A 27,520-nucleotide genomic window follows, 5' to 3' on the forward strand; every position below is an offset into this window, starting at 1 on the left:
ACACGGACACAAGAGAAGTAAACAACGCAAACGGCGTTTGTGTTGTGCACTTCTCTTGTGTCCGTGTCTGCACGCCGATCTGCTTTTTTTTCACCGATCTTGCTTTTCAATCGATCAAAAAAAAAAAAGATCAGTGCAAGCAAATATACCACAGAGCTAGCGATCGGCACGAAGCTCCGAACCTAGTTACGCTCCGTCAGTTACGCTCGAAAACCAGTCACCAGCTGCCTAAATGGCTCTGCAAATAATCAACTGTTGCGGGAGCGTTTGGGCAGCCTTATTTACAAATATTCAGCTGTAGCAGTAGCGTTCGGACGTAGTAAGGCATAGGCGCGAACGTGTTAGCTTGTCTTTTCGTGCCGCATTGAACGTGCCGTTCATGTAAGCTACAACTACCACATCATAAAAGCGTAATCTTTATGCTTTCGTGAGCAATGTCAACGATTAGCATTCTGCTAACCGATGTTGCTCCAGAAGAAGTCTTCGGCGACGAAGTGTGCGCTACAAACTTTCATTGTCGGAGTCACAGGCTTGCCGATCCGCAGCTTCACCGCCGACTTCGTTTTAAGATGCGCGTCCAGGGCAAACAAATCAAGGCTTATCTCATCCTTCACCGCTCGATTAGTGCACTGAGGTACGCAACACTTTTTTTTTCTTCCATAGCGTATGCAGAAGCTGTTAAGAAAACAGAACGCGCCCGCGCATAGAGAGCCACACGGTAACACTGTGCCATTGACTGTGCGGATACTCTTTGAAATATTTCTCTCGCTGGCCACTACGCGGCGCGACCGTCTGTGTGCATTGCGAATAGATTCCAGTTTGCTGTCTTCAAAGCTGGCCGAACAGCGTGCTCGTTACCTATATTGCCGCGGTGATGTGAAAGCTACTGAAAAGTTACATGGTGTCCTTTCTCGGCCAAAGTTTCAATTAGCTATCTAGTCTTGAAGACCAGTTGTTCGAGTGGTCCGCACCGCAGGGCGCACCACCACCGATGTGGTGAAAGCGCTGCAACCGGTATGGCTCGGTGAAGACTGTAGCACTGCCTTTAATTCGCAGGATACGGACAATTTTTCGAGATTGTTCTTCGCTGGCGAGACGAATAGAAAAGATTGTATTCACTTCATTGGTACATGGTTTTTACTCTATCCGAGTCTCGAGCGGTTCTGATTAGCACGGGGGCCAGGACGGCCTTAAATCCCCTCGTGGTGGCCGATGTTTCCTTCGGGGAAGTCCTCTCTCCGGTGGTCAAGTTGACGACCTCCTCTCCCTCGGGTCCTCCTTCTTGGTAGCTCGCCGTTTTCGTCTGCTCCATAGAGGTGAGACGCTTTCTCGGGGATGAAGGGGATTATCTCGTCACGGGAAAAGCGCTGGGGCTCGCTTCCCACATTGGAGAGATACAGATTCCAGGAAGATCATAACCTGCCGATGACTCCTTCGGGGAACTTGTGGAAGTGTCAGACCTCTGTCGGGCGGTCAAGTTGACGACCTCCTCTCCCTCGGGTCCTCCTTGGTAGCTCGCCGTTTTCGTCTGCTCCGTAGAGGTGAGACGCTTTCTCGGGGATGAAAGAGGATTATCTCGACAGGGGAAAGGCGCTCGGGCTTGTTTCCCACATTTGACAGGTGTAGTTCCAAGCCGATCGTAACAGCGCTGAAGTCGAGGGGCGAGGTAACATGCGGCCGTCAGTGATCCCGTCTAGCCTGTTACGACCAGGTGCAGGGGGGCGCACACTTCCTAGCAAGGTGAGCATGGTATTAATAGGTCCACTGGCGTTCAGGGGTCCTTGCGCGAGTGTCGCGAGTAGAGGACGAGGCATGCGAACTGGAAGTGAACTGGCGCTGTCTACGGTGTGGAGCGAAGCGATGGCCGCAGTGAGGTCCTGAATGCGCGCCTCGAGCTGTGCGACCGCTGAGCTCTCAGGCGTGGTCCCAACGGCAGAAACCAAAAGAATGGCGGCCTCGTTAATCTTGTCGGCGAGCACGGCCAGGCAGTCTAACGTCGTGTCGTCAGAGGCGGCGAGGGCTAAGCGAGCAGGCTATAGGGCAGGCGCTGCTGGAAAAGCAGTGCGCCGTGAGTGTTTACAATGTGCTCGCCCAAGAGCTGCTGCATTTGCCGGAGCTTCTGGGAAGGGCGTCGTCCACCGAACTCTTCGCTGGTAAAAACTGCTGTAAATCGGTGCGTTCCGAAGATGCGTAAGTGTTGGGATCATTTCCTTGAAGAGCTCATACGGGCTTTCGCGGGCGAAGACGTCGATGAACTCGTTGAACACTTCCGGCGATAGCGACAAGATCACCTTGTACTACTGTGTCCAGGGCTCACGGTCAGAGAGGGGGCAACTGTAGCACTGCGGCACCCATTAGACAAGCGCTGGAGGTGATTTTATTACGAGTAGTGCCTTATTGCCTGTAAGGCCGGTCAGCGGTCGAAACGTCAGTAAAATTTTGGTATTTTTCCTACGTGCTTCTTTCTTTGACCTGTTTCACTGCCGGATGCTGTGATTCAACGCTTCACTGAATATATATATATATATATATATATATATATATATATATGTATATATATATATATGTGCATGTATATATGTATGTATATATGTATATACAGGGTGTTTCAGCGAACACTTTCAAAATTGGTTACTTGTGGCAAAAGGCCCAATTCTAGTTAATGAGCTGGTCTACTCGAAGAGGCGGAGATTACTTGCACAAGGAATTAAAATGCATAATCGAATAATTAACAAAATATCACTATTGAAGTTTTTAACTAATTACCTGATGGCCCATATTACAATTTACAAATTGTAGCCATGAAATTCGCAAGGCGGATCCACTTGGAATCAATTCTCCGGGTGACACCAGTTTCGAGATATTCATTCCCGAACTTCGGAGAAATGCATTGGCGTTCCAGTTAATTTTGTGCTTCAATGCGCAAAGCGACGTTTTTTTAAGAAACTAACTGGAACGCCAATGCATTTCTCCGCAAAGTTCGGGAATTAATATCTCGAAACTGGCGTCATCCCGAGAATTCGTTCCAAGGGGAACTCCATGGCTACAATTTGTAAATTGCAATATGGGCCATTAGGTAATTAGTTAAAAACTGAATTAGTGAATTTTTGTTAAATATTCGATTATGCATTTCAATTTTCTTGTGCAAGTAATGTCCGCCACTTCGAGTTAACCAGCTCATGAACTAGAATTGTGCTATCTGCCACAGGCAACCTTTAAGAAATTTTGAAAGTGTTCACTGAAACACCCTGTGTGTGTGTGTGTGTGTGTGTGTGTGTGTGTGCGTGCGTGCGTGCGTGCGTGCGTGCGTGCGTGTGTGTGTGTGTGTGTGTGTGTGTGTGTGTGTGTGTGTGTGTGGTGGTGGTGCGTGGTGCGTGCGTGCGTGGTGCGTGCGTGCGTGCGTCGTGCGTGCGTGCGTGCGTGCGTGCGTGTGTGATGTTTCTGGGAGTCAAAAATCCCTGCTGTTTGTAAATGTTAGCGCGATCCAGATGCAGACAGAAAAACATGTACGCACATATACAGGGCTATTTGTGTCCGTGTTTCCTTCTCTGTTTGCGTCTAGTTCGCGCTGAGCGCTGCTTCCGTTTTTACCGGAGACACGTAGTACGGCACGGCGGGGACTAGAGAGGGGGGACTACAGCAGCCATGCAATGTGAAAATGCCTTCCTTTCCTACACGGTCAACGCATGCACGTCACAGTTGATCACCTGCACATTCAACACTTTCATGGTGGGTAAGATAACACCAACAAAACATAACATTAATACACAAGAAACAGGCTAATCTTAACTGACTGATGTCATCATGTACAGCGCCTACTGTCGGCACCATCAAGACGTAGCTTGCCCACTGTAATATAAATATGTATATAGTAGATATTGCGTGGTAGATTTTGAGCGACACAGCGACGTGTACGTATTTCCACGATAATATGGTGAGCGCTTCGTACAGTGAAATATATATAGGAACTTTTTTTTATTTTATTTATGAGAGCGCGTACTGGGCCAGGCGGCGCACGGACTGAGCAGCGATTAAATCAGCGGACGGGCGGCGGCGCCAGTCGGAAGAGCTCCTCCTGTTTCGGGAGCTCTGGAACCTTCCCGCCGGTTCGTTCGCGGTGGGCTGCAGGAACCGAAATGAGCGAGTGGGAGGGTCGGCATCGGAGGCCAACGGAATCGCTCAAGCGGCCGCCGGGCCCGCGCCTCCGACAGCTTCGCGAAGGGTAGCACTCGCCAGTATAGAGAAGGGAAAACACACGATAAGCCGCCCGGTCAGCGGACGGCATCGCAAGCAGAGGACCTGCGGTCACGTGATTACACTCGCGCTGCGATTAGTATAAAGCAAGCAAGGAGGGACGCTGGGCTCCAAATCAGTGTCGTCGCCGATAGTGTGCGGTAGAGCGTTCGGAGCAAGCTTGTGTGGCCGACCCCCCTCGACGCAAGAAGAGCGCAGCATGGGCACCCTGCAAGGATCCAACGGAGTCGGCGTCAACGGCGTCCGCCACGCGGACGGACAACAGGAGATGCCCGGCGAAGAGGAGACCTTCTTATTCACCTCCGAGTCGGTCGGCGAGGGACACCCCGGTGAGTATGACCTATAAGATAAAAAAAAAAACTGCACAGACAGCAAAAGGAAAGCAAGAGTATTAGTACCGCACTGTCACCGCACGCCTCCATGGGGCCCTGACCTGGCCCAGGATACGTGCCGTGGGAGCTGCAGTGACTGAAGCGTTGCGCGCGATGTCTTCCATCGCACTGCGCACTAGACGCGGTGCACTCTCACCGTCGGCGGTTCCTCAGCCTTCGTTGCGATAACGAGAAACCATGCTGCAAAACCTCACCGAGCACAGTAGTGTTTCCTTTTCTTTACTAGTCATATCAGGGGCCGCGACCGCAGCACTTGTTGCGCTGCATAGAGATTTAAACGCCAAATATGTGACGTTTTGTTCCCCGTTGTTGGTAAACAATTTCAGACACTCTAGCTCAACAATCTTTCGATGGGCCAAAAATTGAAAACAAATACACGTGCCCGAAAACTCGAGTAGAATCTCCTTGGTTAGCGGAGCACTTTCTTTCGTGGCCGCAAATATCGTTGGGACCACGGCGTGGTTCGTAAAGTAAGCATTTAATTCGCGGTTGAGCTGAAATATTTGTATTTTGAAAAAAAAAATGCCCGTTATTCCCAACAAAGCCGCTGTCTTGGGCCAATGCCTGCACTTTCGCAGCACCTAAGGCAAAAATGAACAGATCTAAATCATCATGCAGTGACTCCAATTACACCAATAGGTGTACTAAATTTACACTATGCTGTTTACAGGGACATTGAAAACAGATTTTTTTCCCTTTTAATAGACTATTTACTGAAAAGCAACAAGTGTGAAAACACATCCTTATTCCGGTAAAAAAGAAAATGCTAGCAAGCTGAGGGACCTCGAGGAGCAGCCATACATGCTGTCAGAAACGTCGAAGAACGCAGAATACTTTGGGCTAGACAATGTATGAGAAACTGAGCGCATGGATGCAGTATTGAATGTTATGCCTCACTTCATGATGCAACACATGCACAGGAAACGGCAGGTACGAAGAGCGCAGGTTTGGGGAAGCGTCGTTCTAGGTTTAGTGGCAAGCGGCATTTTGAGCTGTGACCCGCAGACGTTTACATTTCTTGGTCTAAAACAAAAACAGAAAAGAAGAAACGCCTGGCTTTGTGTCTATTCAAGAACCTCCACCAGCTGAAACAATTGCTATGGACGAGTTTGTCGAACATTTCGTATTCACTTGAAGCATGGCGTCAATTTGGAAAAACTAGAATCGGCAGGCATGCTTGCTACTAGGATTAATAAGACTAGGAAGTAGTGATGACACATGTTCGCTGCTTGCGACTTCTCGTTACTTAAATAACAGAGAGACAGAGAGAGAGAGATAGCAAAGAGAGGAAAAGCAGGGAGGTCAACTAGACGAGCGTCGGGTTTGCTACCCTACACTTGGGGTAAGAGAAAGGGGGAATAGAAAAAGTTCGCACAAACGCTGGGCCTTCTTCACCATACTGACGGGCGAATGTTCAGCCTTGCTCTGTAGGCCGTTGCCTTAATTTGTTTTTTTAAATCTTGCTAGGGCGGCTACTCTCACCGGGTCATGCATGCATGCAGTGTAACGCGTATCGGCAGTGCCTCGACCATGCTCTCTGTAGTGTCACACTAGCAGTCGTGCGACTGCCAGTTTAAATAATAATAATAATAATAATAATAATAATAATAATAATAATAATAATAATAATAATAATAATAATAATAATAATAATAATAATAATAATAATAATAATAATAATAATAATAACGACAGCACTGGCAGAAAAAACCATGTGGATGAAGCGACAATAAGTATTTCTAACGGGGTATACACAATTCCTGACAAACTGCATTAGTACGTTTTGTTGTTAATGTGGAAAAAAGCTCTCGTGTCTGACGTTCTGGTCATTCACTCCTGAATGCTAGAAAACACTAGCTCCTGTTGTTCTCTTATTTCGTTCCATTCTTCTGTTAGGTCTCACGAGAAAGCTTGCGCAAAATAAAATTCAACCCTTCATTGCTTTCACGTGCCTATAGTTATCATGATTGCCTTTGATATTCGTCTTCACGTTCAGTCGGACGCGTGTTTTCCAAATCAAGCTTCCGGTCGGCATCCGTCTCTAAATACGAAGGATAATGATATGACGCGCCCCCGATCCCCAAGAAAAAAAAATTACCTTTATCGTACACATATATATAAGTCAGATGACGGCTGTGTGTTGGTTTCAAATGGGTTCGACCTACCTGAAAGCCTGGCCTATATGGTTCTCCTAACTTGCAATTTCGGTGGCAATTTTCGAAGGAAGCACTTCATGCCATCTTATCAGCGGTGAATGTTTCTTACAACTAAAAACTATGTAAACAAATTGTTAACGAAGCGTTGCGTGCGTATCAAAGAAAACCCTTAGAGTGAAGGCGCTAAATACTGACATTGTAATTGACGCACTGACTGCTCTCATAGGCAGATTGGGTGGCTTCGTCGGCGCGGTAATTCTCATTGACACCACAGTGTCATATGCCTCCCTCACTGGAATCGCCAATAGCCCCACGTGCGACACATGCAGCTGTAAATGAACACACTTTGTGTCAGCCCGCGCTATAGTGCCGAAAGGGTAAATGACGTGCGCAGTGCCTGAAAGACTGAGCAGTGGCTCACTGTCAGAAACGAAAGTACTGGGCCAGTGCTCCTAAAGTAACTCCGCGCAGAAGGCTATATCTACGCTGCTAAAGTTGCTAATGTCAACGGGCCTACACAGTAGACTGAGTTTGCTTCGTTTGTATTCGTCTCTCTTTATTCGCACGTTCCAGATACGCTGGCGGCGCCGCACGGATTTTCTCCGGCGATGGGTTCCCTGCTTATGCGGTTTCCGCAGCGTTCCAGCGCGTTTTAGAATGGCAACAAACAATCAACGGGCGAAAAATACCCGCATGTTCATTTACTGTTAAAGTCATGAAATATCGGTGAAGATAAGACTCCACAATTTTCCGAAGGTCAAGTTGTGGGCGATAAAGCTGTGGATTGGTAAGAATGTGGTCGACGAATGGTCGTTTCCAGAAAGATTTCTTACGAGTGAATTTTGGTTAATGTTTTGAATGTTGCGCCGGTATTCACTGTTTCTACTTCGATTTTTCTTTAGTTAATTCTGATAGACTGTTAATAAAGAGGTAATTCCGGTGAATGCAACTGAAGAGGAGCGCGGTTCCTACGGAAATATACAATTTATCTGGAATAATTTTGCACAAAAAACTCTGACCCTATTGCGTCTCACTTTTGCAATGTCGATCTATAGTACGCGAAAACACTATCGCACATATTGACGGCAGAGACAACGCGTGCTGGCACAGCCAATAGTCTCGCTCGCGTCTTATTGGCGCTAATAAACTGGACCTATATTCCCAAAAAAGTACTTGCGTTAGAACTATTTGTACAAGTAGATTCCAGCAAGTCGTGATGTGGAACGTATTACTAGCAGACTGTCGTCCAATAATAAACAGCACTTACACGAACGAAAAAAAAAATCGCGAATTCGGTCGCTGTTTTCGTGCAATTTTACGCTGCTTGAAAAGGATTTCACGACTGAAGTGACGCTTTGAAGACCTGCCTCTCGTCGTGAATAAACGTGATGTTTATTTTAGGTAGCAGCATGATTGCCAGCTCTAGCTTCGTTCATCCCTGGGCGGTACCGTGCTCAGCGTCCGACTAACTACTGGGCGCCTACTCTCGATCAATACAAAGATATATATTTTAAAACACGGCAAGAGATGTACGGATTTTTTCGGCACCAGTTACATCCCAAACTTCGACACCTTTATTGTGTGCGACGAGCTTTATGCAGCACTAGATATTTGCAAGCGAGGAGGGTGAACGTGGACTTCGCTCCCCATGACCTCCTTAATTCCGCTACATAGTAACCTGTCTGGCGCTAACCTCAGCCTCACTTTCGACGAGATAACTTTGCATTTCTTTAAAAGGCGGATGAATGTTTTGAGTGACACTAAAGACTCGTAAGCCGGCTGCTTCTCGAGATGCGCTTGTTTTCTTGACCCCGCTATCACCTCTATTCCCGCCACGTTGAACTTCGGCCGCGCCGCCTATAGGTGTCGGAAAGTGCAAATATATTCGTACAGGGCAGCCAACCAGAACTATACCTCTGGTTGATCTCCCTGCCTTCCCATACAACCTTCCTTTCCTTCTTTCCCTCTCGTGATAGTGCTGAGTCAACGTTATTTCTTCTTAATTCAGAATTATTGCATGTGATTATCGCTGCTGCGTCTGCCAGCTGACTGCAAGCACTGTTCATCATAGTGTCTTGGAATTCAAACTAGCGAAATACCTGCCTCACCTGAATGCACCTCAGCGATAACAGCAATTATACTACAAACCAGCTCGATCGCACGTTTCTGGGAGCATATAATTACCTATTAGCCGCAATGGGGACCTTGAATGTACCAATATATTGTTCAGCTGACTTCATGTGCGGTGTCCTGAAGCGCCGACTAATGTCCTTCCCCGGTGCGGTCAGTGCTGCCGCATGCAGGAGAGGCTAATTATTTCTGAGTCATTAATGACGACATTTTTTGTATTGCCGCACGTCGGAGGAATGCATTATGAGAAGACAGAGTACTTCTCTTTTATGCCATCTACACAGATGGTGTTATGCCAAAAGCTTTGCTTCGTCCAAAAGTCCCATAGATACTCTCGGTATAATCCATAGAGGAGCTTATACTACAAAGATTGTGTCTGGTATATTGTATAAGATGTTAAAGGTTGCTTTGACGGCCTTCGAATAGGTGGAATCGGGTAGCGGACAGTATACATTGATGTGAGGGTCGTGCTGATGTCGAGTTAAATGTCGCAGGTAAACTCTAAGCGTTTTTTTTTGCTTTTTTTTTCCGAGTAGATTCATTCTACAGCGTAATTCCGCGGCATACGATCACCAGCATTCTTTAATAAATAAATGAAAACCGCAAGTCCAAAGGCACCCGTTTCACAGAAACAAAACGGTCGTAACGGCTATAGAGTGCGCTTGATGGCACGACAGTACCGCACCGACGGGGGGGGGGGGGTTCGGGGGTTGTAACTTCCCCCCTGAGGCCAAGTTAACCCACCCTTTTGTATAACCCCTTTTCTTTACTTGCGCCTTTGAGTACTGCAACTAAGATGTAAGAGGCGTAATCGTCTGCGAGTACGCAAAAAGCGCATTTTTTGACACTTTCAGGTGAAGAAATTGAAATTAGTGCTGTTTAGAGGGTATAGGCAAACAGTCACACCCCCCCCCCCCCCCCCCCCCCCCTGGCAGAGATCCTGGGTGCGCTACTGGCACTGACCCTGTGGAATTGAAACGTTTTCGCGAACTCTCTCCTACACTCCCTGGCCCCGTATCTTGTCACGCCGTCTTTCACCTTGAATGTAACGGGTTCGTGGATGAACCACGCTGTATTGTCTTCAACAAAGTAATATTCGTTTCTTACTGAAATGACCCAGAGCTTCGCATGCGACACTCGCCTTTGTGACGAAACAATCTCGCCCCTTCTTTGAGTCTGTCCACGTGATAGAGTGGAAAGACAAATGCTGTCGTTCACTGTGCTTGACAGACTAGACAATCGACCACTTCAGAACAAAAAAGATCCTATAGAGCAGTGCCCCCAACAGACGTGTACGCAACTGATAGTGGGTTCCTGAACTTCGCATGGTCTGCGAACCTGTGAGATAAGCCTTGATAGTACTGCGTACCACACATCATTTGTGCGCACAAACGATTCCTTCCTGCTTCACCCTCCCTTTTACAGCGAATAGCTGATACGGAGTAATAAACGGGCTGAATGTGTACCACTGCGCCGAGGCTCGTGACGTCAGAGGCGCGCCGCTCAAGAGGGGAAAGGCGGGAAAGCTTGTGGTCGAATCTTGGCCCGTCAGACAGGAAGTAGTTCATGTACAGTCTGTAGAGTATGGTTCAGTCAGACTTCTGACTCGACCTGCTTGCGTCGGGTTCTTATAAATCGAACCTGTTGTTGCACACATAACCCTTCCAAAAATCGAACTTATTGTGCTGTTGAAAAAGAACAAGGGAACAAAAAAAAAAAAAAAAAAACTTGCAAAGTTCTGCAGGAATTTATCCAATCGATTTTCCCAGGTAATATCCTTCATGCAATTGTGCAATTGATGATATGACTGCGAAAAAGCGATTTCGCTCAAGTGGAATTCCTCTCAATTCGGCTCAAGGCCCCGTGCTGTGGTACTGATACAATGAAAAGGCTGGAAGCTGTCTCGTGCTCTCGCCAAAAGCAATGCTTTCGAGAGCGCGTTTCTGTTGTAAGCGGAGAAAGCAAAGAGCGATCTGCCAACTCACAGAAATAACTGGGCTTCTAAAACTTGACAAAAACCAAAAGGGAACATATGTGTATTTTCAAGACTTGCACACCTTCCACGTTATTCCTGCATTGTGCATGAAAAACCAAAGAAAACGTTAAACTTTACGATTCTTCGATAAACGAGATTTTTTTTAATCTATATAGTGAGTGAGAACAGTAGTTTTGAGCCTCCGACTCCTCGATATGTTTAAACTCCCGCGTGATCTTCAAAAGAACCCTTGAAAACTGAGGAGCTACTCCTGGACAACAGAGGACTACAGTGCCACCCGAAGAACCCCTGGGGAATGATGGGCAACGCTAAGAGGCTCCCCGTAATATTAATATGAAGCAGCATGCTGCTTGCATGGAGCAGCAGGCAATAAATACAAAGGGAAAAAAGTCGGTCAGAATTTAGCTACCGCTCATTGTCAAAGTATGCGATAGCATCCTTATAAGTTGGAGAGGATATACATTTTTATGTAAGTACAATGACGTCAGATCCAACGCGCATGCTGAAATATAGGCGAAGCGAAGCTTTTGTGATGCGGTTATTTCAATGCTACGAAAATGTTCAACTTCTGCACCACATTTCGCAGCATAGCGATTACTGCGCCCAGCATAGCATGACAGCGGCACAGTTTACTATCGCGCTATCTGCGAGATCGGCCCACGTGTTCTGTTAGATGGATACTAACAAAGTGGGTGAAACCCGCTTATAATGATATCGCATTTAAAAAATGGGGAAGAAAGCGGCCATGGAGTAGTGGTTGGAATGCTCAGCTTGAACTCACTCTATCGTATGCTCGATCCCAGGTCAGATAGCTTTCTCTGCGTCACGTTGTGCCATGTTCGAACCGTTCTCTTGCTTAGATATGCTGTTCGCAGTAAAATGCGCATCCTTGTGTTTCAGCATTCGCAACTGTTGTGTCGCGACGTGCGCTTTAGATGCGACTGCAAATTCACTTGCTTACTTGGGTTTAATAGCGACAGTCACTTATAAGGTTATAATGTCTCTCTGCGGGTTTTTTTTTTTTTTTTGTCACCAAAAAATGCCACTGAGCACTACCTGCATAAAGGGTTCCGAGCTATCTTCACAAAAAATGCACCTCGAAGCCGTAAGACATGTGGTGAACAGCGTTTATGCAACAAATACATCTTTTGTCAAAAATACGCAGGCTGGCGCTCCGATCGCCAAGGTTATGAAGGGTGAGGAGGTAGTCACTCTTGCCAATGAGCATCACGGTCTCCAAGCGTGGTTCAAACTAACGACGTTTAATTTGCAAACCCGATGCTTCAAATACTTCAACGCGGCAGTCCCGTCGAAGTGGCAGTCTAATGCGAAGATGTTACGCGCGCCTACGCGCACGCAGCTAGGCAGTGAGACGCGCCACGTTGCGCGTGCTTCTCGGATGACTAAGGCCTACACTGACACACTCGTCAGAGGAAGTGCCATTGAACGAGCAGGCTCTTCACGTTGTTATATGGTGTCTGCACAATGTAAATGATACCTGTTATGAAGTGTTCCTGTAACTTACATTTATCAGAGGAAACATACGAGTTCCCCTCGGCTGTCGCCATTACTCAAAAGCGAAAAGTCCCGTACTGTATTTCATTATATTATTATTATTATTGCTATTATTATTGGCCATTTGCACGCTGTTGCGCAATCTTCTCGCCAGAATGAGCAAGGGGGTATCCGCGGGAATGGGATGCTTTCAGCTTTTTTTTTTTTTTTTTTTTTTTTCACTCAGCCCTTTGACAGAGGTGGCGCATCAGGAACTCGATAGTGCGGCTCTGCGTAAAGCGTGCGAATTCGTATCTATTCCTATGCTCTCCGGTTTCAGTTTAGTTAAAATACTGATGACAGATTATAATTCCCAGCTCTTATCGGTTACTGGGCGAATATAAAAAGGTGTCAAATGTCTTTCTGAACAACTCTTCAAGCTCTCTTCCTTGGACAACAAAAACGAAAGTTGGTAATCAAACTGAGTTTATGTTAAAGACAATATATTTAGAAGCCACAGGGACATGCTACTCGTGGGCTCAGGAGTCTTCGATTGCTTGTGGAATTGTACGTTAGTGCTTTTAGCGGAGGTAACGTAGCCGAGCTAAGAATTTAAAAAAAAGACACTTCCAAAATATATGTTCGTGCCTTTAAGCTGTTTAGCCTATTGGATTCCGACATCTTATTGGTACAGGAGGCCACTGTCATTTATAGAAAAGCTAACATCGAACGGCCCATTATACATAAAGAGACCCGCTGCGTTCTATGATGGTAACGATCTTTATATTACGCGTCCACCTAAATACAAAGACGTCTGTATTGAATTGAATCCGCGAGGCTGGCCTTTTGACCAGCGAAATTCGTGGAACTTACTTGAGGAAGTGCTTTTCATCAATTTTTTGAGCGATTATTTTTATGCTCAGACGGCCGTCACCAGTTGACGGACTAATATCCATAAAAAAGAAACTTGCTTTAACAATGGTTAGTAATCTGGTAGTAACCTTTTGTTCTTAATTTGTTTAATAATACCCAAAAATTATAAGACGGGATTGTAATAGTCTTTAATTTCATACATCTTCAATCTCTTTCGTGATAAAGTTGAAAGACACCTAACACAAAAGTTAGTATGTGGTTAACGTTCCCGCTCCGGCGCACGTCTTAGTTTACATGCATATTGTCCCGAGCTGACGCAATTTCACAAAACTATTTGGACTTTAACATGTCACGATGTCTATGTGCGACAGCAAACAAACATTTATTGATTCGAAAGCATCAAATGGCCCATTGAGCAAAAAAGCCGGCGTCTGTCGTCTGTCGAAGCGAAACAGCGCCTAAATTCCCTTTGGCTGTGGAGCGCGCATTGACGGAACGGACGAAAGGGGACACCTGCTGTCTCGCTAGCGTGCCAGGTGTTGCATGAGGGGAGAGGGCATTGCCGCGACGCCACGTCACCTTCGCTCTCGCTCTCGGAAGCCGGCCGCTGCTGCTTCTCTCGTTGCGCAGGACGTCGGTGACATGCGGCGTTGGTGCCGCAGGCTTTTTCTTTTCTTTTTTGGCTCCACCAAATGTTTTAAAATTCCCTGTAGCAGATAGCACAATTCTAACCCTCGAGCTAAACTACTCAACGAGGCGGCCTTTACATCTACGAGAAATTAAAATGGCTTTTGAATAATGAACATAACCACAATAATGAACTGTTTAATTAGTTACTTTACGGCACATATATCAATTTACGAATTGCAGCCGGGGAGTTCGCAAGTCTTATATATCCACTCGGAACGAATTCTCAGGACTACACTAATTTCGAGTTAATAATATTCAAATTGTCCGACAAAATGCATTGGCGTTCCAGTTACTTTTGTGTTTCAATGCATAAAACAGCGCTTTCTTTAAAAAAGTAAGTGGAACAGCATTGCATTTTTATCGCAAGTTTGACTGCGCATACCTCGAAACCTGTATATGTAAGCATTGTAACAACCGAGCAGATCTTCAACGCATAATCTGGGCATGCCCAAAGAAACAATATCATAACAATAACTGTTCAAAACCACAACCAAGTTTAATAATAAGAAATGAGGAGCAATGGGAGACCGTGCTGCTCAGCTCGGACCCGGATGTTCAAGCAAGAGTAGTCCAAATGGCTAAAGACGCCGCTGCGGCCCAGGGGCTGCCGGCCGCCGCCTAAAGGGGGATAGGGGAGGCTTCTAGTCATTACCCCCTCCTCTAACCACATTTTGGGCAAAATAAAGTTATTTCTCTCTCTCTCGAAACCTGTGCCCTCCTCAGAATTCGTTTTAAGTGGATATGCCTTGCAAACTTACTAGCTACAACTTGTAGATTGAAATATGCGCCGTAAAGCAGTTTATTAAAAAGTTAATAAGTGTTTTCTGTTAATTGGTCAACTAAGCATTTTGATTTTTCGTAGAAGTAATGGCCACCTCACTGAGTAACTTAGCTCAAGCGTTAGAATTGTGATATCTGACACGGACAATTTTTAAAACTTTTGTGCAGCTAAAAAAAAACAGCCTGTATATCACACCTAAACACTGCACATGTAATGTAGCCTCATTCATGAAGTTATCTCAAAAGCACACAAACCACTTTGTAGAACAGCGCATAGTATTGAACAGCTTCTTTGATTGTCTTAATTTGGGCTACCCCATTCTTGAAAACTGCGCATGTGCCATCGAATACTCCGGCTTATATAGCACGGAATGTTGAGCAGCCAAGTAGTGCGAGTAAGCGCACCTACATTCTGTGTTTTCAAACCATAACGTACTGCATAAAACCTGTAAATATAACGTCGGCTCATATGTATATATATATCTCAAAAGCGCACATATCTCTTAATGGAATAGCAAATGATTTTTAATGGCTTCTTTGACTTTCTTACATTTTCTTATATTTGGCCTCCCCCATTCTGGGGCCACTGGGTATATAGCCACTGTGACACAATGGACATAGAAGACATAATTGTACTTACATTTATTTCTCACTTCTCCTTGCTTATAGCTCGCCTCACCGTTCTCATCCGCGGCGGCCGCATTTCGATGAGGGCAAAAGGCAGAAACGCTCGTGTGCTTAGATTTAGGTGCACGTTAAAGAATCCCAGGTGGCCGAAATTAATCCGGAGCCCCCACTACGGCGCGCCTCATAATCAAAACATGGTTTCGGCACGTAAAACCCCAGAATGGTGTTTTTTTTTTTTTTTTTGTCACCATTCTCCCCTCGACAAACATCAAAGATCGCATGACATTTTTGTGTCGACGTCTCACATTGTGCATTCGCATGAAATTGTTTTCCTTTCGGCATAGCTTAATGTGAATGGTGTATTGCATAAACATAAACATTACATGACCTTGAGGTGGGGACATGTGCGGTGCACATTGCAAGAAATTACACGTTACATTGGATTAACCATACGCATCGAATTAGGTTAGATATATCACTTAAGCGTTTCACGAATGTTTCACCTCGCATCGATTCCGACGTGTTCGTCGTACTTGCATAATTTTCACGCATCGTGTGTCTTTCTGCATAAAATTTTGTTGAAATGTTTCAAGAAAGCTCTGCTTAGTGCCGAGTCCAACAAGCGCGTTGGATATGCCATATTCATCATAATTATTTTCGCGCATTATGTCATAAAGTGATGTGGGTTATTGCAGCCTAAATGAGTATTATCGCACAGTGCCGCATTTTCTGTAAATTTCTCAGTCTTGAAAATGTACGTGTTAGTACAACACACGCACAAAAGTGTGCCTTTGGCTCATCTACTGGTGCATTTGTGTTTAACCCATCTTGTTCGAACCAAACCAGACACTTTTCCTTTTCATTGCAAGGCATCCAAAGTAATTAACCATTGAGCCTCTACTATTTAAAAAATGCCTGATATTACCGCGTAAAGGATAATCAACGTCAGCTGCAACACTCAAGTTAATATTTTTCGGTTTGAATGAATTCCTGGTTTCGGCTCTAATCTTTAATTAAATGACTCAGTTATCGTCGTAACCACGTGCCTTCTTTCTCTTGGCTCCTTTATACGCAGACAAGATGTGCGACCTCATCAGTGACGCAGTACTGGATGCATACCTCACCAAGGACCCAGACGCAAAGGTAGCATGCGGTACGTGCGCATTTTATATTACAAGTGGCTTTCTACACTGACACCAAAAGAAATCCCAATAATAAAAAGCTGACATCACAGAGCAAAATAATGTGATCTCTCTCTCTCTTTTTTTTTTTCTTTTTTTTTTTACATTTCGTCCTTTGCAGAATCGGTAGCAAAAACAGGCATGATTCTTCTTGCTGGTGAGATTAGCTCTATCCACACGATCGACTACCAGAGGGTTGTCCGGGATACCATCAAGCACATCGGATACGACGATTCTTCTAAAGGTACGTTTCATATGCTTCATACGCCACGGTCGTTTCCACCATAAAACAGTAAAGCTATAGAAGACTATCGGATGGTACCTAACATCAGTTCTTCATGTTAAATGGTTGGTTTGTTCTGATTCCATGGCTCAAGGGCAGCTTGGTCAAAAGGCGCCAGCACTTCATATGATCATGGGATCTATATGAAACAGTGCATGAGGTGTACCAATACTTGTTTCTCCCTATATTATAGGACAGTCTTTTAGGAATTTCAGTTTTGTTTATGTACAAACATACCTGGTTGAAGAAGAATAATTACCGAATTACTGCGCAAGGTTGTTCCCCTTTGGCGCTCTTCCAAAATGGCTACGAGAATACAAGACACAAGAGTGGCTGTCTTATTCTGAGCATCCTGTTTCTATGTCTGTGTCGGATAGTTGCAGGTTGAGCCTCTTCCACAAAAAGGCAGGCAGATAATGCACGAGCGCTCAGGTGCGTTTCGTTTGTGAATTGACGTAATTGTGCTCATTAGTCTCGTCGTTTCCTGCTGCATGCTTTTGCAAATGACCGATGGAGCTTGTGGCGTGAAGCGATTGAACGAACAATGCTCTGCCAAACGTCATACAGATGTTTAACGCTGATGCCAGCTTTCCTGCTCTCCATTACTTCAGCAATCCAATGGGTTCGACGCAAATTCATTTGACCGTGGTTCATAATCACGGAGGTAAATAAAATGTTCGAAGTCGGCAGCCGATATGGCTATATAAAATGCGCCAATGATTATGCAGAGTTATAAAAGCATTCATTGGGCCGTGTCTTCAAAGCGGTAATGTGTCGTAGGCGATACGTGTTCTTTACGGACTACAATGTCAATCCTTCATTACAGAACATTTATTAATGCGGTTTCAAGAAACAATACGAGGCTTATTAGAAATGCGTACAGCAGCAATAGAGGACAAAATAAAAGAGGAGCTGTACTAATTAGTGGTCGTCTCGTGCAGGTTTTGATTACAAGACGTGCAACGTAGTCGTCACGATCGAACAGCAGACGCAAGAAATCGCCAAGGGCGTTCATCACAACCGCGAAGAAGATGACCTTGGCGCAGGCGATCAGGTAAGCGCTCCGCGGACAGCTCGGACAAAATGAGCTCGCCGTAAACATCAAAGGCGAGCACGTGTTTATGAGAAGAGACTACCCGTGTTCCGTGAATGCCACACAAGTACACCATAATATTCGGATTATATATATATACCACAAGTTAGGCTCAGTGTTTTGGCTTCTAATCCTTTTGTTTGCCGTAGTTTTGTTACCCATACTTGAGGACTTAATTTACGCGTTTTTACCGGCGCCTAACTGTATTCATATGAAAGCTGAGCGGTGTTTTTCGGCGACTGTTTGCTTAACGCTTTCAGTTTAGGGTCTTTCCAGAGGTGACGCACCCCTAGCGTGGTTTTTTATTTTTTCTCTGATATTTGTGGTTATGCAGAAGAGAAAAATTGTCACGGAAAATGGTAAATGGTATGGTCCTCATATTCCTATGTGACAAAAGGAGTAAAACGCGCAGCAGACTCAACAACACCATCGTTATCAGTACTTTTTCACGGTGTCAGGGTCACAATCCAACGCGGTTCAAGATGCGTCTTCCCCGCGCGCATGACAAGTTGTCATCTTCTGAGTCCGAGCTTGGCTCGTATTTGGAGTCTGAAGAGCCGCCGCTCCAATCAACAGTTGAAGGTGCCACGCGAGCAGCCACCTCAAAGCGCTCTCACGGCCCCGCTCAAGGAAGGAGCGATTTCGTTTATTCGAACTCGACCACACAAAGCAGGTAGAGCAACAGATCAAAGAGATACGACAGAGGGCAGAGCCATCCTGGAGAAACTAAAGGAGAAACCATACCAACGAAAGGAGCATCCTCATCGCAGGAAAGGAGGCAAGCCGTAATGAATATAGCGGGAGACGAAAAAAAAAAAAAAAAAGACGGAGAAATATTGTATAAACATACGACAGACTGCAGAAACACATAGGAGTGGTGGGCTTGCGCTACGGCGCGAATATTTCTAGAGAGAATTGACGCCGTAGCGGTGTACTAAGTGCGGGAGTTACCCCTCCCATTTGCGGACGCGCGTGCTCTGCGCGGCGCAACCACATCCACGTAGTGGCTCGTTCTGAGGCGCTAACAAAAGCTCAGACTGAGCAAACCCAGAAATAGGAGAGAGTATGCTTCTAGAAATATAAAACAAATGGCGGAACCACCTCGGAGCTCGCCAACTTCGTGTAACTGCGAACATCCAAGTGGAGAGAGTGAAGAACGTGCGGGTATACGTCAGTGAGATGGCGGGACAGAAATGCGGAAACGTACTGGCACGTTAGTGACGCTGGAAGGGTTAATAGTTTACTTGTTTTCCCGCTAACATACAGTCAGCACAACGTGTTCTCATCGCCGAGTTTATTGACTGTATTAACTGTGAATACTGTATTTATAATCAATGCAGGGAAAGCGTATAGTTGGGGAATCATGTTGCTAAAAGAGAAACGTGCAGTCACGTGTGCGTGACAATTACGTGTACGACCTGTTTCCGAACGATTTTTGGAAATTTTTATGGTTCGTGTGGAGCCATCGTGCGATGGCAGGATTCACCTGCTGCGTTCCTGGGTGCTACAACAACCGAACAAGGGACAAAGGCTTCGGATTCTATGTGTTTCCTAAAGAGCGACAGCTTCGAGAGACGTGGATCCAACGGATTAATAGGCGGTACTGGTATTGCACAGCGCGAGAAGAAACACGGGGACGAACAGCGGCCGCATTTCAATGAGGGCGAAATGCGAAAACACCTGTGTACTTAGCTTTAGGTGCACGTTAAGAAACCCCGGGTAGTTCAAATTATTCCGGAGTCCCCCACTTCGGTGTGCCTCATAATCAGCTCGTGGTTTTGGCACGTCAAATCCCATAATTTAATCTTAATTTACCATTTTTTTTTGCATTTGTGAGCCTCTTTTATATTTGGAATAATATGTATATTTACTCCTGTTTATGCTCAAATCTTTTGTAATCAAAACCAACTCCCCTCTGTAATGCCCTTGGGCCCTGAGAGTATTGTAAATAAATAAATAAATAAATAGAGTATTATAAGACTGAAACATATGGCTTTCTTTTTTTTATTTTCACGTGCCAGCCTGAAGTTCCCGGGAGCTCAGCTGTGCCAACCTAACACGAGCAAGAGGTCTCTGCCATCGTTAGCAGCGACAGCGATGATACTGTCTTAAACGGCTTAATCGACCAGTACGAATCACTGATGAAAGTATATCGCGGCTGCTCATAATGGAGAGCGGCGCGTTTTCACGTGCGCAAAAGATGGGACGCTCGCCTTCGAAGGCGAAATCGAAGTTTTCGAAGCAGCAAGCGTACCATTCGCTTGAATGCAAATAAAAATTTGCGTAGCTTGCACTGGAGGCGCAATGCTAAAGAGACAGCGGGGCTGATGGGCACCTAGCTAGTCCTGGCTTTTGGGCTAGGCTAAGCGCTACCAAGTCATCCCCAGCATTTTCCAGGATTTATTAATTATTGATGATTATCGATTAGCTATAGATTGGCTATCGCAAAGTATTGGTCACGTATTTGGGCTAGGCTAAGCACTACCAAGTCATCTCCAGCATTTTCGGGAATTTATTCATTATTGATCGTTTAACAATTAGCTATTGATTGGCTATCAATTGGCTATCGCAAGGTATTCGCCACATATTTGGGCTATAGGCTAAGAGTTTATCAAGGAGGCTAAGGCTAAGCACTACCACGTCATCCCCAGCATTTTCCAGAAATTATTGATTATTGATCGATTATCGATTAGCTATTGATTGGCTACCGATGACTGACTTAGCTTAAGTAGTCCCAGCCATGCTTAGCTAGACTTAGCCAGGCTCAGCTTCGCTAGTTCACTGGGGTATGTGCCATTGCGCTTGGACCCTTGGCCCTTACTGCACTACCGCCAGGATCGGCCCACATTTTTTGTCCGCGACGGACGGACTAACGGCCGGCTTAAACAGCTCCGCTGTTTCATCAATGTCTCGCTAACTTCATAGACGTCACTCTGGTTACAGACAGTGTGGTCTTTCGGCAGAGTTTGTACACTTGCTCACAAGAAAAGTCGGAATGCGCCAACTGCGGAAAGCCTAAATGCCTCACAGCCAAAGCATACCGCCCGCAAGGCCCAAGCGGTGCACGTAAGCCACCTACTAACACCACACTACATGCTTAGGCCACGAAATATTTTTTTTTCCACGATTTGAGTATTCCGGAAACCCTTGTCGGCGCATTTAGGGGGGCAACGAGCTGACTTGTAAGTGCATTTTAGAAAGAACTCACCCGAAAACAAGCTTCTGGCGTGCGCAATGCGAAACGCTCTCTAGTGCGAAGAATCCCACGTACGAACTCGAGGCCGTTCATTTCGTGCAGGGCATCATGTTCGGCTACGCTACCGACGAGACCCCCGAATGCATGCCGCTCACCGCTGTGTTAGCTCACAAGCTGAACGAACGGCTCGCCGAGCTTCGAAGGAACGGCACCTTCTGGTGGGCCAGGCCCGATTCCAAATCTCAGGTGGGTCCGTGTAGTAGGTGCTATAAGACTTTTTAACAATACATGTGATACAATAGAAGCAAACGCCAAGCGCGAACAGAGGAAATCGTGTATCGTGACCAGGGTCTAAACGGGTTGTAGTCGAGAGTGAATGATAAGAACAGACTAACGGGCTAGTTGGTATAGTGTATGTGGGGTTATGCAGAGCATAAGTTTAAAATGAAATGGAGCTAAGAAAGGGGACAGGGCAGAGTGTTCACTTGCAACTAGCTCATAATTATTCATAAACTGTGGTTTTACCCAATTTAAACGATTGGCCAAACGATCAATTAAGTCATGGCAAAGCCGCACTAGGTGCACTTGTCACCCATCAAATGACTTCGCACGACATTGACTCGCCATGACAATGAGGATTGCCACGGTTTTTATTCTCAGCTTTCCGATAAACTTGTCAGTAGTAAGTCAGTGCTCTATCTTTTTCTTCGCTCCCTTTCTTTGAAAACTTGCGCTCATGCAAATACAAGTGAATGGCTGCCAGCCGGACACTCCGCGAGTGTTTTCGTTAAAGTGAAATGCCCCCTCTTAATTCACTTCGTGGAACAATTCATTGTTTGTGCAGAAGCTGGCGACAAAATAGTTGCCAAGATTTCCAATTACATCCAAATAAATAAATAGATAAATAAATAAATAAATAAATAAATAAATAAATAAGAAATGTGGAGCGGCTGCGATGACCTCAGAATCGCTAAAAGCAACGCGCTCCTTTGTCGTTGTAAACGATTCAGAGTTGTACACTGCTTTCTTATCTATGTTGCTGAATTTAATTAAGCTACTCGTACGCAACTCAGTCGTAAGGAATGTAAGAATGCAGCATTGTGCATAACTTACATACCAGCAGTGAGTGGAACGTGCATTATGCAATTAATGGAGCGTGCAGACTGCGCATATCATGCCATTTTACGGAATTTTTACGCAAGCCTACCTGAGTCACTTGCGCGCGAGCACAATGCACCGACTAATTTTTATTAGGGCGTGCGGCAGCGCACTTGTCAGATAATCGAGCCGTATTCCATTTAGTTTTAGTAACTATGCATTTCGAAGGCGATCTTTGGAACTCTACCCCTGAAACGCTACTAGCGGTTGTGATGACAAGAGTGCAGGCGCCTGCGTTTGCCCTGCCTGGATGCCATTTTAACACGTTACCAATGGTTTCCGAGGCCAGCACTCGGGACATGCCGCAGACCGTATCACCGCCCCGGTACGGTGCACCGCGACCGGCCCCAAATAGTAAACGTATTCAGAGCGAAGGCTTCTCATCAGTTTCACGGCATTGGCAGGCACACTTATATCTTGCAGTCGATGGCTGCAAAACGAGAGAACGAGCCCGTTGGAACAGCAGGTGTAGGGGCACCTATCATTTGATGCACGATTTGAACATGGTGGTTAAACTATCTATAGTACCATCGATAGTTGAGTTGCCATTCAACTCTGAATAGTTGAAAAACTCTATCGATAGTATAATATAGTAGAAGTCAAACCAATGCTCTACAACGCCACTCTCTGAAGTGGCTATAAAATATAGCTGTGTGTTCCAGCAACGACAGCACCATCAGAACACATATTCTCAGCCTCTTAACAGATGATTTCAGACAGGAGCAGACTGAAGGACAACAAAGTTGGCGTGTTTAGAACGACTGCAAGTCGAGCGATTTACGTCACTGAAATGCAGGCGTGCTTCCATTGAGCATGCGCAGACAAGTTTCGTGAATTCTTTTCCGCCACTATGCGCCCTTTCAGTTGATAGTCGGAGTTTGTGTTGTTTCGTTCTTACTTGTGTACGTGTTCACACGCGCCTGCCTTTCAACTCAATTCAATTTTGTTTAATACCTATAGTCACTTTCAGTAAATAAAAGTTGACAGGCTCGTGCTCCTCCGCCAGAATGCCTGGCCGACATATAATTAAGTTACACGTCTAATTATTCTTGAGTTACGGCAAGGAAGCCGTTATAAATGCGCATAACGGCGCTGTATTGAATGTTATTGCGTTTTCGGGTTTTGAAGTAATAAAATCAAGTACTATTTTTGCTAGTACGGCGTAAGACTGGTTAGTTCTGAGTATCAAAATATACGGGGTGATCATACTTAAGTTTTACACAATTTTTAAAGATCGTCTGTGGCAAATAGCATAATTCTTATCGTTGAGCTGGATTGTTCGAAAGAGACGGACATTACTAGCGCGATAAATTAAAATGCATATCCAACTAATTAACAAGAATTGGCTAATTAACTTCTTATTTCATTACTTTACAGCAAATGTTGCAATTTACGAATAGTAGCCGGTGAGTTTGCAAGGTTTATCCACTTGACATTAATTTCCAGGATGACACCCAGTTCCGATATACTATTTCCCAAAATGTGGGACGAAATACATGGGCGCTCCAGTTACTTTGGTGCTTCAGTGCATAAAAGAACGTTTTGTTAAAAAAGCAAGTGAAGCAACACTGAATTTTTACGGAGTTTGATGGCGCATATCTTCAAACTGGTGTCATTCTGGAATTTCATTCCAAGTTGATACGTCTCAAAAACTCCCCGGCTACAATTCGTAAATTGCAATATGTGGTGTAAAGCAACTAATTAAAACGTTAATTAGTATTTTTTTTTTATTATTTGAATGTATGTTCCGAGTATTCGTGCAAGTAATGTCCACTCCTATGAATAATCCAGCTCAAGGACTATAATTATGTTATCAGCGACAGGCAATTTCTAAAAATTCCATAAAACTTGAAAATGATCACCCTGTATAATGATAGTAATATTTCTGATTTTAACAGCGGAGATAATTCTTTCGCCAAGAAAGTGTTGCTAAAATGCATGAACACGTGTGTTATTGATGGTCAGTTATTACAAAATCTTTCGTAATATCAGCTAGCCAACAGCTGTAAAGCTCTCGATAGCACCATCAATAGCGAACTACGAGTATATCATGTTTTATATCCTAACTATAGTATCGTCTTTTTCCCTACTTCAAGAACTATCGATAGTCAATTTACCGATGCACATGCCCCGCGACCCTCTCACTCGCAGGTGACATGCGAATACGCGTTTCGCCACGGCGCCACCGTTCCCAGGCGCGTGCACACCATCGTGGTCTCGACGCAACACTCGGGCGAGGTTTCGCTTGGCGAGATCCGGGAGCAGGTCATGGAGCAAGTGATTCGGGTCGTTGTACCTGAGAAGTACCTGGACGACGAGACCGTGTTCCACATTAACCCTTGCGGCAGTTTCACCGAAGGCGGACCCATGGTGGGTGCCCGACGCTCTTCCCATTTCAGTCCATGGACGATGCCATCTTGAAAACGATGGACCAGTGTTACTCTTTGTGAATGTTAAGCGTATTACTAATTATTGCGCTCCAGCTTTCCTCGTGTTCCTTCTCTATGTGTTGTCCCTTCCCTGTCTTGCGCAATTATAGTATCAATCCTGAATAATGAACCAATTAACTAGGCCCGCAAGATGTCCTGCTTACTAGTTTAGGTCACGCACTAGCTAGTGTTAACCGCAAACCACATCTGACGAATATTTTCTCTGCTCTAACTGGCTCTAGGGGCCCTGCGAAACTTTTTCAACATCGTAAGTAAACCATCCTAGTCGCCAGACAATGCTTTCGTGAACGCTCACGCGAACTATTTATTACCCGCCCTGCATGCACAGGAAACCTACATTATCGACCTGGAGGTAGTTCGTGCTTCTCTAATGGTTTTATGAAATTCCCGTTAGCTATCACATCAGTGCAGTATATATGAAGACTATTCGAAAACTATTGAATCATATTATTGGCCCGGTTCCTATTGTTACCACGACTGATCAGTGAGAAGAGGGGTAGTTAAAGCAATTGCTAAATAACACCAGGCAAAGGATAGCCATAGGGGATCTAAAACGCCCAACGGTTCTACTTCGGCAATCATTTCATCTTTTGTAACACCTGTAAAAAATGCTTGCCGGAAGATATTCCTCAAGTAATGTCCCTCGTGTACCACGCGTTTCTTCACTTTGTTAAAGAATTACGGGGGATACTTAGAACTTTCTAAGAATGTGAAGGCGAAAGCCTAGTTGGACCCATAGCGATGTGGAAATAAGCTCTGAGCCCACTTCAAGACGTGTGATGTGGGATTGTCCAAGACACGAGGCAATCTGCAAACGCACCATGGACGGAATACCGCGAGAACTCCAGCGAGTCGCATTGGTTGAATGGAGTCCACCTCGCCACAGCAAGAAGGAAGAAGTTTTCCTCCTGTGGTCGAAGCTATCCGAATTCGTCTACAAGAAGCCGGACCAGCTAGGTCACTGCCTCCATGGGAACCACCCAAGACGACACGAACAAACAAGGGCCCCGCAATGGGTTTCCCTATGCGCCTTTAGTGCCTGAAGGCATTAGTTTTATGGCAATCGCAATTTGTATGGACACTCAAGGCGCGTTCGCGCCGACGCCGTGCTTCCCCGCTATCGACGGTTCAAGCGCGGCTCACACGTTGAGTGTTAGGAGGTCTCCAAAGACGCGCAGAGCGTTTGCCTGCAACAACGGCGAAGCCAAGTGGACGCTCCGCTCAATCGGCTCTGCAGCGGCGCACGGCAGCGCTCTGCCTTTCGCTGCTGCCATTGTGCACACAAGCAATTGCGGTCCTGCTGCGCAGCTGTATGCATACCACACCGTGGTGTGTACATTTGCCTGAGCAGAGCGGACAGTACACTTCAAGCTATGCAAAGCTGGCGGTTTTCCTTCTGTCTTATCTCGTACGCCATTGAGGTGCGACGCCTGCAACGCCGTTGGCGGCGCTCCCTCCTAATCACACCAGCGTTGCGAGACGCCAAATAGCTGAAACAAGGTGTGAGGCCGGGTTAATTGGTAATCCATGATGTGCACAGCGCCACAGTAGACAAAGGACGGAAATGCACGACGGACACGCAAGCGCCCACTTTCAACTAAACTTTATTTTCGTGAAGCACACATATATACATACGTGAGCGTATGTATATATATATATATATATATATATATATATATATAACACAGGTGGTACGCTGTGTTAATCTATGTAGAGACTACAGATGTTATTATTGTGCCAAGCATGGTTCTGCAGTTGCGATTGTGTTCACGTGAGCGTATATATATATATATATATATATATATATATATATATGTGTGTGTGTGTGTGTGTTTCAGGAAAATAACGTTTAGTTGGAAGCCAGCGCTTGTGTCCGTCGTGCGCCTTTCCGTCCTTCGTAAATGCTGTCGCGCTGTGCACATGCAGCATGCCTAACAGCGGCCAGGGCGCTGATTCTACTGTGATAGCAGCAGTTGCCTCGCGTATTGTATCGCGCCAACATGTCTACCCCCCCCCCCCCCCCCCCCGCGTATTCTTCGAACACCGTCTGAGACTCTTCAGCGCCACGCTAAACCTTGCTATCGCTTTCGGGCGACAATGGACAATTTGCTTTAATGAGACGCTCAAAAATTCAATCCAGAAATACAGCAAGAGAGGTATACTTAAAGATACCATCTTGTACAAGACATATCCGCGTCAGGTCGGCCACTTTTGTGCGAAAGAAGTTCTGAAACTTGGAAGTTACACGAGACTTTTGGTGCAGGGTGACGCAGGTCTGACGGGCCGTAAGATCATCGTGGACACGTACGGCGGATGGGGAGCGCACGGGGGCGGCGCCTTCTCCGGCAAGGACCCGACCAAAGTGGACCGCTCGGCCGCGTACGCCGCCCGTTGGGTGGCCAAATCGCTCGTCGTGGCCGGCCTCTGCAAGCGCTGCCTCGTACAGGTCAGCATTCTCTTCTACACTATAACCTCAATTCTTGAAGTTTGCGCGGTGTTTGTGAGCGAGGGGAACCGAGAGGCTCGATATTTACTAACAACTATATGAAGCCAACAAACATTGAAGCCAAGGACAGCATAGGGGAAAGTAAGTTATTACTATTATTATCATTACAGCGAAGCTGCATAAGGTTAGGATCCCGGGTTCTTCTCCCGTCCGTCGACAAAAAACTATCATCATCAATGGCTCATACCCCCGTAAGGCACAGGCTACAAGCGCGCAGCAAAGTGAAGCGAACAGTGCATATTCTTTGGAATCACGCATACA

General features: G+C 45.7%; 1 protein-coding gene across 1 annotated transcript in view; it reads left to right on the top strand.

Moving 5' to 3' along the window:
- The first annotated feature begins 4,350 nt into the window (after positions 1-4,350).
- LOC119436493 (S-adenosylmethionine synthase) overlaps positions 4,351-27,520 on the top strand; it is a 37,246-nt gene continuing 14,076 nt past the window's right edge. The window contains exons 1-7 of the mRNA XM_037703354.2: positions 4,351-4,583; positions 16,468-16,545; positions 16,695-16,817; positions 17,798-17,910; positions 21,248-21,391; positions 24,455-24,673; positions 27,017-27,199. Coding sequence (XP_037559282.1) covers positions 4,454-4,583; positions 16,468-16,545; positions 16,695-16,817; positions 17,798-17,910; positions 21,248-21,391; positions 24,455-24,673; positions 27,017-27,199 — 990 coding nt within the window. The 5' untranslated portion in view covers positions 4,351-4,453. The remainder of the gene's footprint in view (positions 4,584-16,467; positions 16,546-16,694; positions 16,818-17,797; positions 17,911-21,247; positions 21,392-24,454; positions 24,674-27,016; positions 27,200-27,520) is intronic.

This window comes from Dermacentor silvarum, chromosome 1, assembly GCF_013339745.2.
Source record: "Dermacentor silvarum isolate Dsil-2018 chromosome 1, BIME_Dsil_1.4, whole genome shotgun sequence".
Taxonomy (NCBI): domain Eukaryota; kingdom Metazoa; phylum Arthropoda; class Arachnida; order Ixodida; family Ixodidae; genus Dermacentor; species Dermacentor silvarum.